Genomic DNA, 13,536 nt, shown 5'->3' on the forward strand with positions numbered 1-13,536 from the left:
TTTCTCACAACTCAAAACGTTTGAAAGTAATATTTAATGAAATTTTTTATTTGTTTATATACATGTCTATTTATGTTGTCAAGGCCTACATGCACATTTCTAATTTGTATGACACATACTAATGATGACTTGTGTATTTATAATTATATAACAATTCATTATATTTAATTTTCAAAAAAGTAAGGTGGAAAAAGCAAACTGAGATTCAAGTTTTTGCATAAATAAATGTACTATTCACAAAAGTATCTCATTAGATTTACTGTGACTATTACTGGAAACTTGTATGCAAAAACGGCTCGTTTGGGTTGAGAAAATATTTTACGAGCTGTTTTGCATATAAATTTTTAACAAGTGGGTTTCTCGACATCACTGATTACTGGAAACTGTCGCTGATTTATATGCAACACAACTATTTTCAACTTCAAATGCTTTATAGTTTACTAATAACAACATACAGGAAGTTATTACAATGATTTTATCCTAGCCCATATACTAATACTTTCTTTACTTACCTGTGAAATAAATCATTAGTATTTTTCACATAACCTATGAATTTCATTCTTAAATAAAATTGTAATTTAGAATGTATTTTATTAAAATATAAAACAGAATAACTTTGATGTTTTCAACTGCTTTCTCAGTGTCTCAATTTTGAGTTGGAAATTAATGACAATTAAAGAAAATATTTTATGTACCACAAACATTAAAAGTACCATCTTAACTCTGTAATTATGGACGTATTAAGTGGTAGCATAACACTAAATATTTCATCTGTTGTCAATTTCAATAATATACTGCATAGTTTATTGACAAGCACAATACAGTATTGTCTTGTCTAAACAAAACTGATAATAGGGCAACTGTGTATCAATATGTCTACTAGTATCTTTTACAATAAAACTGAATCCAACACTTTAATTTTAACTCATTATACCAAATATGACCTTCCATTCATTATAACACAAATAGAGTATATTAGGAAATGTTTTCATGGGTAGTCTAAATAAATAACACCATTTTGTGTTGAAAAATAATATTTTACAAAACAATTTATCAACCTACACTCAATTAACCTTTTAAACTTTATCCTTGACAGTACAAACATTGTGATACCTTTCTCTGGACATCTTTCAATACTAAATGATTGACATACTTAGCCAAATAAAACTACTACATAAGGTGTAACATAGATCTCAATATTTAAACTAATTCTGGTTCATAAGACATAATTAATAAGTAAAAAAAACACACAATAAATCAAAGTTTGCTATGTCAAGTGATTTATTATAAAGTCTACTGCAGCTGGAAAATTTTCAAACACATAATTTGGAGATGGAGAAATCTTAAGTTCATCACCTTCTCTATACTTTCCTGTTAATACAAGAACAAAAGCTATAAAATAATTATAAAACCCTCAATTCTTATGTTAATATATTACAAAAAACACACTACACAGCTAAAGTTAATTAAAAATAATATTTCAATAGTTTCACTTTGAGTTGACTTACTGTTTATAGGTTTCTTTTATTGTAAGAAACTGTCGTGTGGAATAATAAGGAAGAATATTTTTTAAAGTCATTGATACAATAACTCATTTTCTATCATTATTTCCCCAGACCTTCCTAGTCTTTCATAAAACATTCATTTTTTGATTTTTCTGTTCAGCTATAAAATAATTATTTTGTAAATTTATGCAAACTGACATCTAAGTGCACTATCAAATCTCTAATTTAAATACAAAATTTTATTTACTGTTAAACTCTGTGAACTTGAAAATTATCACACAACCAATTTTAAAACAAAACTCTTTCACACCATAAAAGCTAGAACTTGTATTCCTTAAAACACCTGAGTTAAGCATAGAAAGCTAAACAGTACTCAAAATATATGTCAAGAGATAGATAAACTAATTAAGAACCATTTTGATACAAACTTAACTGATTTTAATAAAACTTGTGATATTTGCTCAATTATTTTTATAACAGAAAAAAAACGTACATAACCCTGTCTCTGCAATATTAAAAAGTTAAGTCATGGACATTATATACAATTTTAAATATTCAATGTTGTTGAAAGTAGATTTAGTGAATTTTAACACAAAAAATATTTTTACTAAATTAGATGAAAAAACAATCAAATACTTGGAATACATAATAACTAAATATATCCATCTTTTATACCTACCAGTCTTAACCAGCATTCCTACTAGTCCTGCCCTCTGGGATCCATCAATATCATCTCTAACATCCTTTAAAAGTAATCAAAATATTCTCATGTTAATTGGCCAAATAACTAAACTGTACATTCACATTATTTTTAGGTAAACATTAAAATAAGTTAATATTTTTCTCCCATATAGCAAGATTTCACAAAAGCATCCATTATTAATAATTTAGAATGCTTATTTCTCCATCTACAAGTTCTCAGACATACTGTTTACACAAGCTTTTGGTTTTACACACATATCACCAGGCAATGATAAATTCACAATTCTAGTAGCTCAGATTACGCTATTCAATTTACAATTATTTCAGAATGCACCTCATGCATCTACAAACTCTCTTTCATGCACTGCATTCTTTTTAGCCACAATTCCCAAGATGTTGAAATCTTCAATAAACTAATAACAAAATGCTCCACACAAAAGAGAACCAGTGGATACACAGGGTACATCTTGAATTAAAGTTAGCTCAAAACAAGTAAAAAAAGCATAGTGTTCTGACAGATATGTTTTCACTGTAACCACATGGAAAAAATTACATATAAAAGAATAAAGCCTGAATGCTGTTGTGCTTCCATAACTGTTTGAACACCAATATTCTGCATTATTACTTACAACCTACAATAGAGAGCATAATTTATTTTTGAGAAGCAAGTTAACAGACAGAGCAGTAAGTAGTTACACACATACTCATAAAAATAGAAAGATTTCAAGTCAATGATAAAACAAACCAGATATAATTGAAAAATTGAAACAGTTTGTTTTATCATTGACTTCAAGTCTTTCTATTTCTATTTAACTGATTATTATAACTGTAATTGAAATATAGTTTGTTTTGTTTTTTTGGTTACAATATATTTGTTAGTAATGTTCAGTGTTATAGCTTCACTGTATTGCCACAGGATATCAGGAAATATAAAAACTAAAACATTCATTTTCGGAATTTACAATCAATTCAATTTTGTGTGAAAATCAACTATGACACTAAGCATAAGGTCAAGGATGAAAACAGTAATAAAAAACAAACTCAATCAACAAACACACATCTCCAATCATAATAGCTTCACTTGGTTTGCAGTCAAAAGGTTTAAGTCCCTCTAAAAAAAATGAAGCTTCAGGTTTTCCAACAACTTCAGCTTTTCTATCTGTGGCATATTCAAGACCAGCTACAAAAGGTCCAGGTCCAAGAGCAAGTCCATCTTGCCTTTTGTAGTATCGACCTTTGTGGATAGCAATCAAGGGGGCACCACTAAGAACCAGTCTGAAATGAAGTTAAAAAAACAATAAAAAATATGCTGATAATCTAGCACATCCTCACTCCAAAACAGAATATTTAACAGTTTGTTTTTATTTCACTAATAGGAATTACTTTTTAATCACTTGGAATAAACAAGCATAAATAAACAAAATTTGGTTAATCAGAGATTAAGAATTTAACCCAGATACAACACTTTTAAATTCAAACAACATTTTAAATATTTATTTCCAATTAATCTGAATCATGTTTTATACCACAATTAGATAGTTATTTAAGCATTTTCTTTAAACATTTGGCAGATTTTTGTGCAAAATTCCTGTCTGGTTCAAATGTTATGACCATCATAATTTTAAAACCATGGTATACATAACAAAATATTGTACAATATTTTTACTTTATTTCTAGCATTAGCACTACTGCAGTTAACATAAGAAACTATTAGATGGTAAACCAATTAAAACTGGAAGTTTGATTTTGACATTAACAACATTTTACTAGTACAAAAACAAAGATAAGTGATAATTTATCATATTCATAATAATCATTGACTAATATCAGTTACTTTTTAATATAAGTACATGTTTAGCAAATATTAATAGTTATGTGATAACACATTGCTATTGAATTATGCATTTATGAATGCATAATTGTTTTTATATACATCCACACTGACAGAAATAAATGATGATTCTTGTCTTAAAAATTTTGCAATGTGTTATCACATGGCTATTGATATTTGTTGAACATGTGCTTAACTTATATTAAAACATAACACTGATATTAGTCGATGATTATTACGATTGCATTTTCAGCAGTCTTTATGATAAATATACACCCTAGTTAACAGATTTTAAAAAAATAGATTTACATAAACTTTATAACAAATTCAAGTTTTTTGTTATTTCATCTCAAAATATTAAATATTTCTCTTGCAACTACAATCAATTTAATTTCACCAACAGAACCATATAAGACCAACTGAAAAGTTTAGCATCTAATGTTTTTGAAAAGTAGGAGAAGGAAGTCCTTTTTTTATAATGCCCTCTCCTCTTTGAGAGAAAGTTTGCCATCCTTTTCACAATTGTTGCTTATTTTATAACAGTTCATGTCAAACAGAAGTTGTCAAAATGAAACAGACTTTATGATAAATATAAAAAAGGGGAATGTAAATACAAAAAAGGAAGTGGGTGGGGACACTAAACATGTGTTGTAAGGAAGTGGGTGGAAACACTAAACATGTGTTATTGTTTTTTTACTTGGTCTAAAATTATTATAAATCCTCAATACAGAACTCTACTATTCCACTTGTAACTTAGTTTTGAAAGAATTTTCTGTTTTTTAATTTAGGAAATGCAGAAACACAAACAAACAAACAAATCCTACTTACCTGAAAGCATCATTAAGGGTGTTAAAGTTAAACTTGCTAGGTGCCAATCCCACAACAACTGCATTGGGATTTTTTGTATTAGTATCTATCAAGAAAAGAAAATAATTCCACATAAAAAAGTCCTTTTGCTGTTTACAACACAATGAAAGAACAGGATATGTACCTAAGTGTATTAATCTGTTTTATATTTTTGTTACTTAACATTAACTCTGCATTCATGAAGTTTTAAAATAGTTGTGTTTTTTATGATATGTTTCTGAAAAGTACTTTATTATGCTTTCTTTAAATTTATCTAACAATTTATTGGTAATAATTTACTACAGGGTGTTCGGAAAGTCACTGTGCAGTTTTGTCTGTTAATAAATATATAAGTGCACAGTGACTTTCCAAACACCCTGTATTTTATTACATACGCTTCACAGACTTTAGCATTTCTTTATTTGGTGTGCCTTTTTATCAATAACCAAAATACATATTCTGATAGGCTGCACCTACTAGTTTTAAAATATTATTAATATTAAGATAATATTTATTTAAGTGACAAAGAAGACATAATGAAATATAATTCATAACAGCACGTATGTTCATACACATAAATTAATGTACTATGTTAAGAGGCCCACTTCTTGGGTAATCAGATAATGTGATAATCTTTTACCAAGCCAAGAGTAAATTAGAATCTAATCATAATGATGAAATAGAAACAAAACTGCTATTATGTAATATTTAACAGCTAAAAGAAAAATATGAGGTAAAAGCATAACAACAAAGTGCAATCAAAGTTTGAAAACAGTTCTAATGCAAGTATCTAGATTTATTTGAATTTTCATCTAACCTGGAAAATCTTCTAAAGCTTCATCTTCTAACAACAACTGGGGTCGAAGGTTTTTCCTACATACCACCTCATGAGCTGCTGTCAAAGAAGTAAAGATTTCATCCTGCTCTATGGAAAACCCCAGGTTTGTTAATCGCTCCCACAAAATACGTTTGGATTCTTTGGTAGTGTTTGTTACAAATCTGATCTTCAAACATGTTTTCCTCAACCTTTCATTATATAAAAAAAAAAAAATTAATTTATTGAGCTAAAATGTTTAATTGAAAATATTTTTTATGCTATTCACCCTGCATTTTTTCAGAAATTATAGATTAAAACCTTATCCACTGAATAATAAGACAGTAAAAAATTTCAAAAGTTATATCATTCACACTTCCTTAAAAAACTTTAATGGTCAGACAATGAGCACTGCATTGTAGTAACTGTCATTACTGAATCTTAAAAGACCAAAATTAAAATTTTATTAGGTTTAATTTGTAATTTATATGCAAAAGTTTGCAGTTCACAAGGTTAGAAATCATAGATTGTTATAATCAGATACAAAAGAGCTTAGTTCCATTTTTCTATAGAATACTTTTACACTTTTTTTACACCTTGATGCATGTGTATAGATACAACTTAAATGTTCAATGTTAATTTAAATCAGTCTTTAGATTAAATTTTAATAACCAGCTCATAAGCTTATCCTAAATCAAGTTAAGCATTGAAGAAGCAATCTTTACTTAATAACTCTTATTATCTCTCTCAGAAACATTGAGTCAACATTTACACAGCAGTACGTCTGCAGACTTGCATGTTAGAAACTGGGGTTCGAAATCTGTGGTGAGCATTTGCACCTTTGTGCTTTATAACAAACAACAGCACAAGTCAGTAACAATAAAATGTTTTAAGTTTAAAATATGATATCACTAATAGTAATAGTGATAATAATAGTCAAAGGCAGAACACTAAATAATTTTAAAAGATGCTGAAAACACGTTCTCAAAATAACTGCTAAAACTTTGCTAATTGTTCTAAGTTGCTGAAAGATGCCCGATGTGGCTTTGCTATAAGCTAAAAACATTGTTCAAGTTACCGTTTTAAAGCATCAGCAGCACCACATATTGCAGAATTTTCTATGTGAATTGTTCCACTTAAATCAATCAAAACACCTCGCAAACAACCCTGTACTGCCATGCTTATCAAATATTAAATATACGGTAGATGGCGCAAAAACTATTCCTTTTATATACAAGCCGAAAGTTTGTTTTGTTTCGAAATTTTGCGCAAAGCTACAGAGGGCAATCTACGTTAATGTCCATAATTTAGTGGTAGCAGACTAGACTGATGAATAATACGAGTGTCAGAACTTTATAACGTTCCCTACGTCTGCAAGGGCATGTTCGGTACGACTGGTTTCGAATCAGAAATCCGAACATTACGAGTTCACTGCCTTGATCACATGGGTCCGGCATGGCCAAGTGTGTTAAGGCGTGCGACTCGTACTCTGAGAGTCGCAGGTTCGCATCCCCGTCGTGCCAAACATGCTCGCCCTTTCATCTGGGGGGAGGGCGTTAAAAAGTTCGGTCAATCCCACTATTCGTTGGTAAAAGAGTAGCCCAGGAGTTGGCGGTGGGTGGTGATGCCTTCCCTCTAGTCTTACACTGCTAAATTAGGGACGGCTAGCGCGGATAGCCCTCGAATAGCTTTGTGCGAAATTCAAAAACAACCAACCAACCAGCCTTGATCACCAAGCCCAAAAAAAAAAAAAAAACAAACAAAAAAACAGTTGTAGTATTTAATACACTTTTGAAGTAAAGATATAGATTTAAAAAATAAAGGCAAAGTTGTTGCATGATTATCGGAACTACTGAAATATGTAATCATACAAAATTTATTTCCCATTCACATAGATCTTTATATCAGGTCATCTCATACATAATGTCCGAAAGTTTAATACAGAAAGTGCATCATCATTTCTGTCTTTGTAGAAGGCTTTAATGACTAAAATATGTAGTACAACGTGTATGACAACGTTCAAAAAATAAAAGAAGTTAAGCGAACTCCACTTTTTCAAATCATTTATCAAATAAACCCCTGTGAAAATGGGTGTGTCTGAGGAGCACATTAGGCATATAATGCTTTATGAGTTTAAGAAAGGCAAAAGTGCAGCAGAAACATTCAAGGTGTTTATGGTGCAGAGTCTCTCAATGAAAAAAAAAAAGTCGAAGGTGGTTTCAGAAGTTCAGATTAGGTGATTACAGCTTAAGTGATGCTCCACATTCAGGTCGTCCTGTTGAGTTTAATGATGACTTGCTGCTGGCTGCACTTGATGAAGATTGTGCTGTAACAGTTGAAGAACTAACACAGAAGCTTAATTAAACCCGTTCAACAATTCACTGTCATCTGCAATGGCTTGGAAAGGTGTAAAAACTTGGAAAATGTTTCCCCATGATTTGATAGAAACCAACCTTAGAGCAAGAGTGGACATTTGCACTTCTTTGCACTCTCGTGAACGCAACTTATCTTTTTTTTTTTGACAGGCTAATGACTGGAAATGAAAAAGGGATATTTTATAGAAATGTTAAGTGCTGCAGACAATGGCTCAATGCAGGTAAACTGGCTAAAACACAGCCCAAAATGGACCTCCACCTAAGGAAAGTCTTGTTAGACGTTTGGTGGGATATTGTTGATGTCATTTACTTTGAGTTGCTGCCACTCGATGTAACAATTATATCAGACTTCTATTGTCAACAACTAGAGCTCTTAAATGTTGCACTGAAAGAAAGGAGGCCTGCTTTGATTAATCGTAAAGGTGTTGTGTTACATCAGGAAAATGCACGGTCCCTTACAGCAAGGATTACACCTGCAAAGATTGAACAGCTGACTAGGAAGAACTTCTACATTCTCCTTATTCTCCAGACCTTGCCCCATCTGATTATCATATATTTCGAAGTTTGCAGAATTATCTTGATGGAAAATAGCTTAGAACACATGAAGATATCAAAACTACTCTATCTACATTATTTTTCTCCAAACCCTAAGAATTTTAAATAAGTGGCATTAAGGAGCTTGTGAATCGTTGGCAGGAAGTAATTAATAGTAATGGAACATACATTATTGATTAAATAACATTAAAAGCGTTTGAAATCATTTCTCTTTTTTTTAACCTAAAATCGGACATTACTTAAAGGATGACCTGATATAATAATAACACTATGTAACAATATTTGTACTTTTACTTGTTCCTGGGCATAAAGTGTTATTTCCCAATTGCTTATGCCTGAAGTAAATGGAAAAGACCTACTTTTCTCTTTGCTTTTATGACCTGGGTAATGAAATTTTCAAATTTACTTATTTTCCAGAATATTCCAGGTAGATTCAGTGCTGAGTAGTTGATAGAGAATTTTCTCAAACTTACGAGAATTTTTCAAGAACTTTCTAGGATGTTGTAGAACTTACGAAAATTTTAAGAACCTTTTCGAATTTTCTAGAACTTTACATATTAATATCTATATAGGGCTCACCACTCACCACTTCAGTTTAGTTCTAGCTGCCTAAGTGAACACATAGACGTATCTGATTTTATTAGATATGGCATCAAGAAGCTGCAAGCATTATCCAGACGCATTCTGCTATGAATGTGGCCAATTTATCGTGACAAGTGGAAAAAGTACTCTGTGATAGCATCTGCTAAAATGTATGAAGCCTACAAGGCATATTTCAGCATGCCTGTCAGGGATCAAGACAAACTCTGGGCACCTCATTTTACCTGTGAGCACTGTAAAAAAACTCTAGAAGGTAAGACGGACAATTTTGCTTGCTTGAATAGTAAGATTTTATATTATACAAATTTTGGCATTTTAAAATGTAAATGTTTTTAAATTTTCAATAGTATAGAAAAATATCACATATAAGATATTTTGCACGAACCTTTTACACATTAGTTATGGATAAAATAAACTTATTCTTCATAATAACAATTTTATTTTGCTCTTTTGCAGGATGGTACAGAGGGGAAGTAGAACCATGTGAAGTTTGTTATTCCAAGAATTTGGCGTGAACCTACTGACCACTCAAGCATTTGCTACTTCTGCATGGTGGACCCTTCCAATCGTTGGGCTGGCAAGAATGCATCTGCTATCATGTATCCAGACCTTCCATCATCCATCGCTCCAGTGCCACACTGCCCTAAGCTCCCTGTACCCACTCCACCAGAGAGAAAGCAGCCATCCTCAGAAGAGAGCAGCAAATCAGAAAAGGAGGTAGACGTTGAAGATCCAGATTAAAATTTCAGAGGTGCAGCTGGTGAGAGCAACCCATACTACCCCAACCAAAGAGACCTCAATGACTTGATCAGAGATCTTGGTCTAACAAAGAATGCCGAGACTATATTGGGCCTAAGCTTTTTGTAGTTTACCAGTTAGAAGACTTTGTAAGAATAAAGACCAATTATCAGTGGGCCCTTCTATGGCTTGACCAACCTTCTCAAAATGTTGAAAATATTTATCAACTTCATTTTCAGTGAAAAGTGATGCTTTAATTTACGTATCAATTAAATCCAAAGTTGTCACTTTGCCTTGATTGATTGGGGTGTAATGTAATTTTCAATTTTTTTAGATAATTTCATTTGCGGCTTCAGTTCGAAATTTTTCTGTTTTGAGACGTTTATTTACTCTTGTAGCTTCGATACTAGCTTGTTCTTTTTCTTTTCTATCTTCGATACAAGCTTGATTGGATTGAGTTTTAGTTGATTCTATAACTTATCTTTATCACTCAATTCTGATTGGCCAGACGGGACACTAAAATATTCCTATAATAATTCCTAAGACAACAATATGCCTCTTAGCTCATTTTTTCTCATTCAGTTTTTTAACTTCTAGTTCTTCTAGTTCGAGCAATTCATTTTTATTATATCTTTTTATGGAGGGTAATTCAAAAATCCTTGATAATCACATATAATCAAATCTTGTTAGCACTGATAAATATAAATTAAATTGTGATTTTAATTTACATTGAATTTTGTCTCCGATTCAAATCCCAGAAGATCCCCCAATTTATTATGTAATGTGTCATAATTTCAAAAACCTGAAACTGAGTTAACTGATAATTTAGATTTAGAAGGTAATTAAATGTCGATATGTATCATATTTATAAAACTTGCTAACAAGGAGGGTTCATGATGAATGAATTAATACTGAGCTGATATCAGATACAATTCACTTAACATGGAACTGTTTTCTTCGTTCTCTGTTAGCCATATTCCGTGACATCCACTGCTGAAATTATATACTACTTTCGTAAAAATACTAATATCCGATTTGAATTCGCTGAATTTAATTGGTTTGTAATGTTAGAAATAAAATATCTGAAGTTCCCGATTACACCAATCACAGTTGTAGCTTCCAAGATTTTTAGCACCCTAATCAAAGCTAATATATGTACTGTCTCTTGGCGCATAATTGGTTATATTTATAAGCGGGAGGATAGTTTTTTGAAATTTTGAGTTTATGCAAAGATATAAACGATACGCCAGTGTTTACATACACACATGTATTGTTGATGCTTACACTCGGGGGATTTTCTACAATTTTAGTGAATAAGTGGGACTTTCACAATACAAATTTAATAGTATAAGTAATGTAGATTTCTAAATATAAAATTAACGTAAACGTTGATATTAATATAGATATGTGATTGTAATTCCTTCACTTACACCAAATTTTAATTTATTTGCTACCTTGCCCTTTAATTACTAGTTTCAAAGATTTTATCTAATTTGTATTTATTGCTCCAACTTTAAATACCCTAAAACTGCATTTAATACAATGGCTTTGATTATAGTATTTAGATATGATAATATATAGACTTAGCGTTTATATGGTTGCCTGTGATTTCTTTTCAAAGGATTCTGTGGTAATTGAACGAGACGTACCTCGAATAACTCACATCTACGATGACTAACCTGTTTCTTTTCTTCACATTGGGGTTATTTTACACTATGTGTCTGTGATTTGTTGGTGAAAAAAATAACACGTCGGCTCCCCCACCGTTTATTCGTGCTCTGTTTTCTTTTTAAAGGGCCACTTATTGGCTGGGACACAGTGGCTACATATACAGATGAGAGTGGGACATCAGAACGATATTTCTTTTCTAAGTCCATAAAGGGCCACTTATTGGCTGGGACTCAGTGGCTACATATACAGATGAGAGTGGGACATCAGAACGATATTTCTTTTCTAAGTCCATAAAGGGCCACTTATTGGCTGGGATACAGTGGCTACATATACAGATGAGAGTGGGACATCAGAACAATATTTCTTTTCTAAGTCCATAAAGGGCCACTTATTGGCTGGGACACAGTGGCTACATATACGGATGAGAGTGGGACATCAGAACAATATTTCTTTTCTAAGTCCACCTATTTTTTCTTAAGTTTTTTTTATATTTTATTCACCTGATAATTGTATAAAGTATATAAAAATAGACTAAAATATATCTCAGAACGGCTGGTATGGGTATTAACACTTTTATTGATAAGGAGAAAACCACCTCTCGACCTTCCTTGGTCATCTGAAGATGTGGGTTTCTTGTCATCAAGAACAATAGAGTAAGCAAATCACTTTATTTAAACATAAAGGGATACAAAAAAAAATAATTTGCAGCAAAGTTGTTATTTTGACATAAGGAATGTAAGAAAAAACAAATACAAAAAATAATTTTAAGCGAAATGTTATAAATTTTCCAACATACTGTTTTCAAAAAGAAAACAGATAAATCAGTTTGCTATGAAAATAAAAATAATGAACAGTAAGAAAGCAGTTTGAAGTGGCAGTCATTATTATAGGTATTATTTGTACTTATGTGACCTTATGTCTTTTATTGAAACAAGTAATGCGTAGAGCACGGTTACTTTAACATTCATCACAATATGTGCGAACGTTTTTGGTCTTTTTGTCGGCTTCTTTTGCAGCCATTGTATTTCTTATTTCCCTGAAGCAAATAATGCATCTTTTACCAATTATTCTGTTTGACTTGTCTCATTCAGTGGAAGTTTTCATAACGTGCTATGGGTAGGCTCTTACTGCTCTTGTCTATGGTGTTACAATTGCTTGAGCATTTACTTGACACAATGATTCAATGATTGGTTTTAGAAACTCATGAAGCTAAAGTTTTTTTGGTGTCCTTTATTGAATAATACCAAAGCATTTCCCACTGCTATGTTTCGTAAAAAAACTCAAAGGAAATCTTATGACACCATCTAATGCTCTTTCTAAGTGGCGAGAAACAACTGGACATTTAATCGGATATGTCTATTCTTTGTTTTATGATATTGACATTGAAAACCATTTCTGGTTTTTTGGCATCCACATCACTGATTTTCCGTCCAATATCTTTGAAGCTCAGATCATGCTTCACTAACAACAGAAGAACATCACGTTTATTCTTCCATTTTGCAATCACAATTTATCCTCTTGTTAGTGATCTACAATTTTTCCCTTCTTTACTTTCGCACTTATAATTTCCTTGGGGTTAGTTACCCTTTCTGTTCATTTGAAACGTTCCCACAAAGTGGGCTGGATGCTTTGTTAAATCGATTAATGTGTAGAAATTACACTATATAACACAGATTTTGTTCCTGGATAGTATGTGTTATTTCATAATTGCTTATGCTGTAAAAGTACAGAAAATGGCCATTATTCCCTTCAAACTTTGCTTTTATGACATTGGATAATGAAATTTAGAAATTAACTTATTTTCTGTGTAAAAAACGGGTAAATTTTCACATTTTCATTCACATAAGGTCTGAATAAAACAACATATGAATCAAGATTTACATGCATTTATACTAAAGT

General features: G+C 31.4%; 1 protein-coding gene across 1 annotated transcript; it reads right to left on the reverse strand.

Annotated features, from left to right (window-relative positions):
- Positions 1-15: 15 nt before the first annotated feature.
- On the reverse strand, positions 16-6,921 carry LOC143224934 (haloacid dehalogenase-like hydrolase domain-containing protein 2). Its single transcript, XM_076453429.1, has 6 exons — positions 6,777-6,921; positions 5,702-5,910; positions 4,867-4,951; positions 3,266-3,482; positions 2,185-2,248; positions 16-1,371 (listed from the first exon to the last, which is right to left on the reverse strand). The coding sequence occupies exons 1-6, from the start codon at positions 6,875-6,877 to the stop codon at positions 1,268-1,270; spliced, it is 780 nt and encodes a 259-aa protein (XP_076309544.1). The 5' UTR covers positions 6,878-6,921; the 3' UTR covers positions 16-1,267.
- Between the last annotated feature and the right edge of the window lie 6,615 nt (positions 6,922-13,536).

This window comes from Tachypleus tridentatus, chromosome 9 (genome assembly GCF_004210375.1).
Source record: "Tachypleus tridentatus isolate NWPU-2018 chromosome 9, ASM421037v1, whole genome shotgun sequence".
Taxonomy (NCBI): domain Eukaryota; kingdom Metazoa; phylum Arthropoda; class Merostomata; order Xiphosura; family Limulidae; genus Tachypleus; species Tachypleus tridentatus.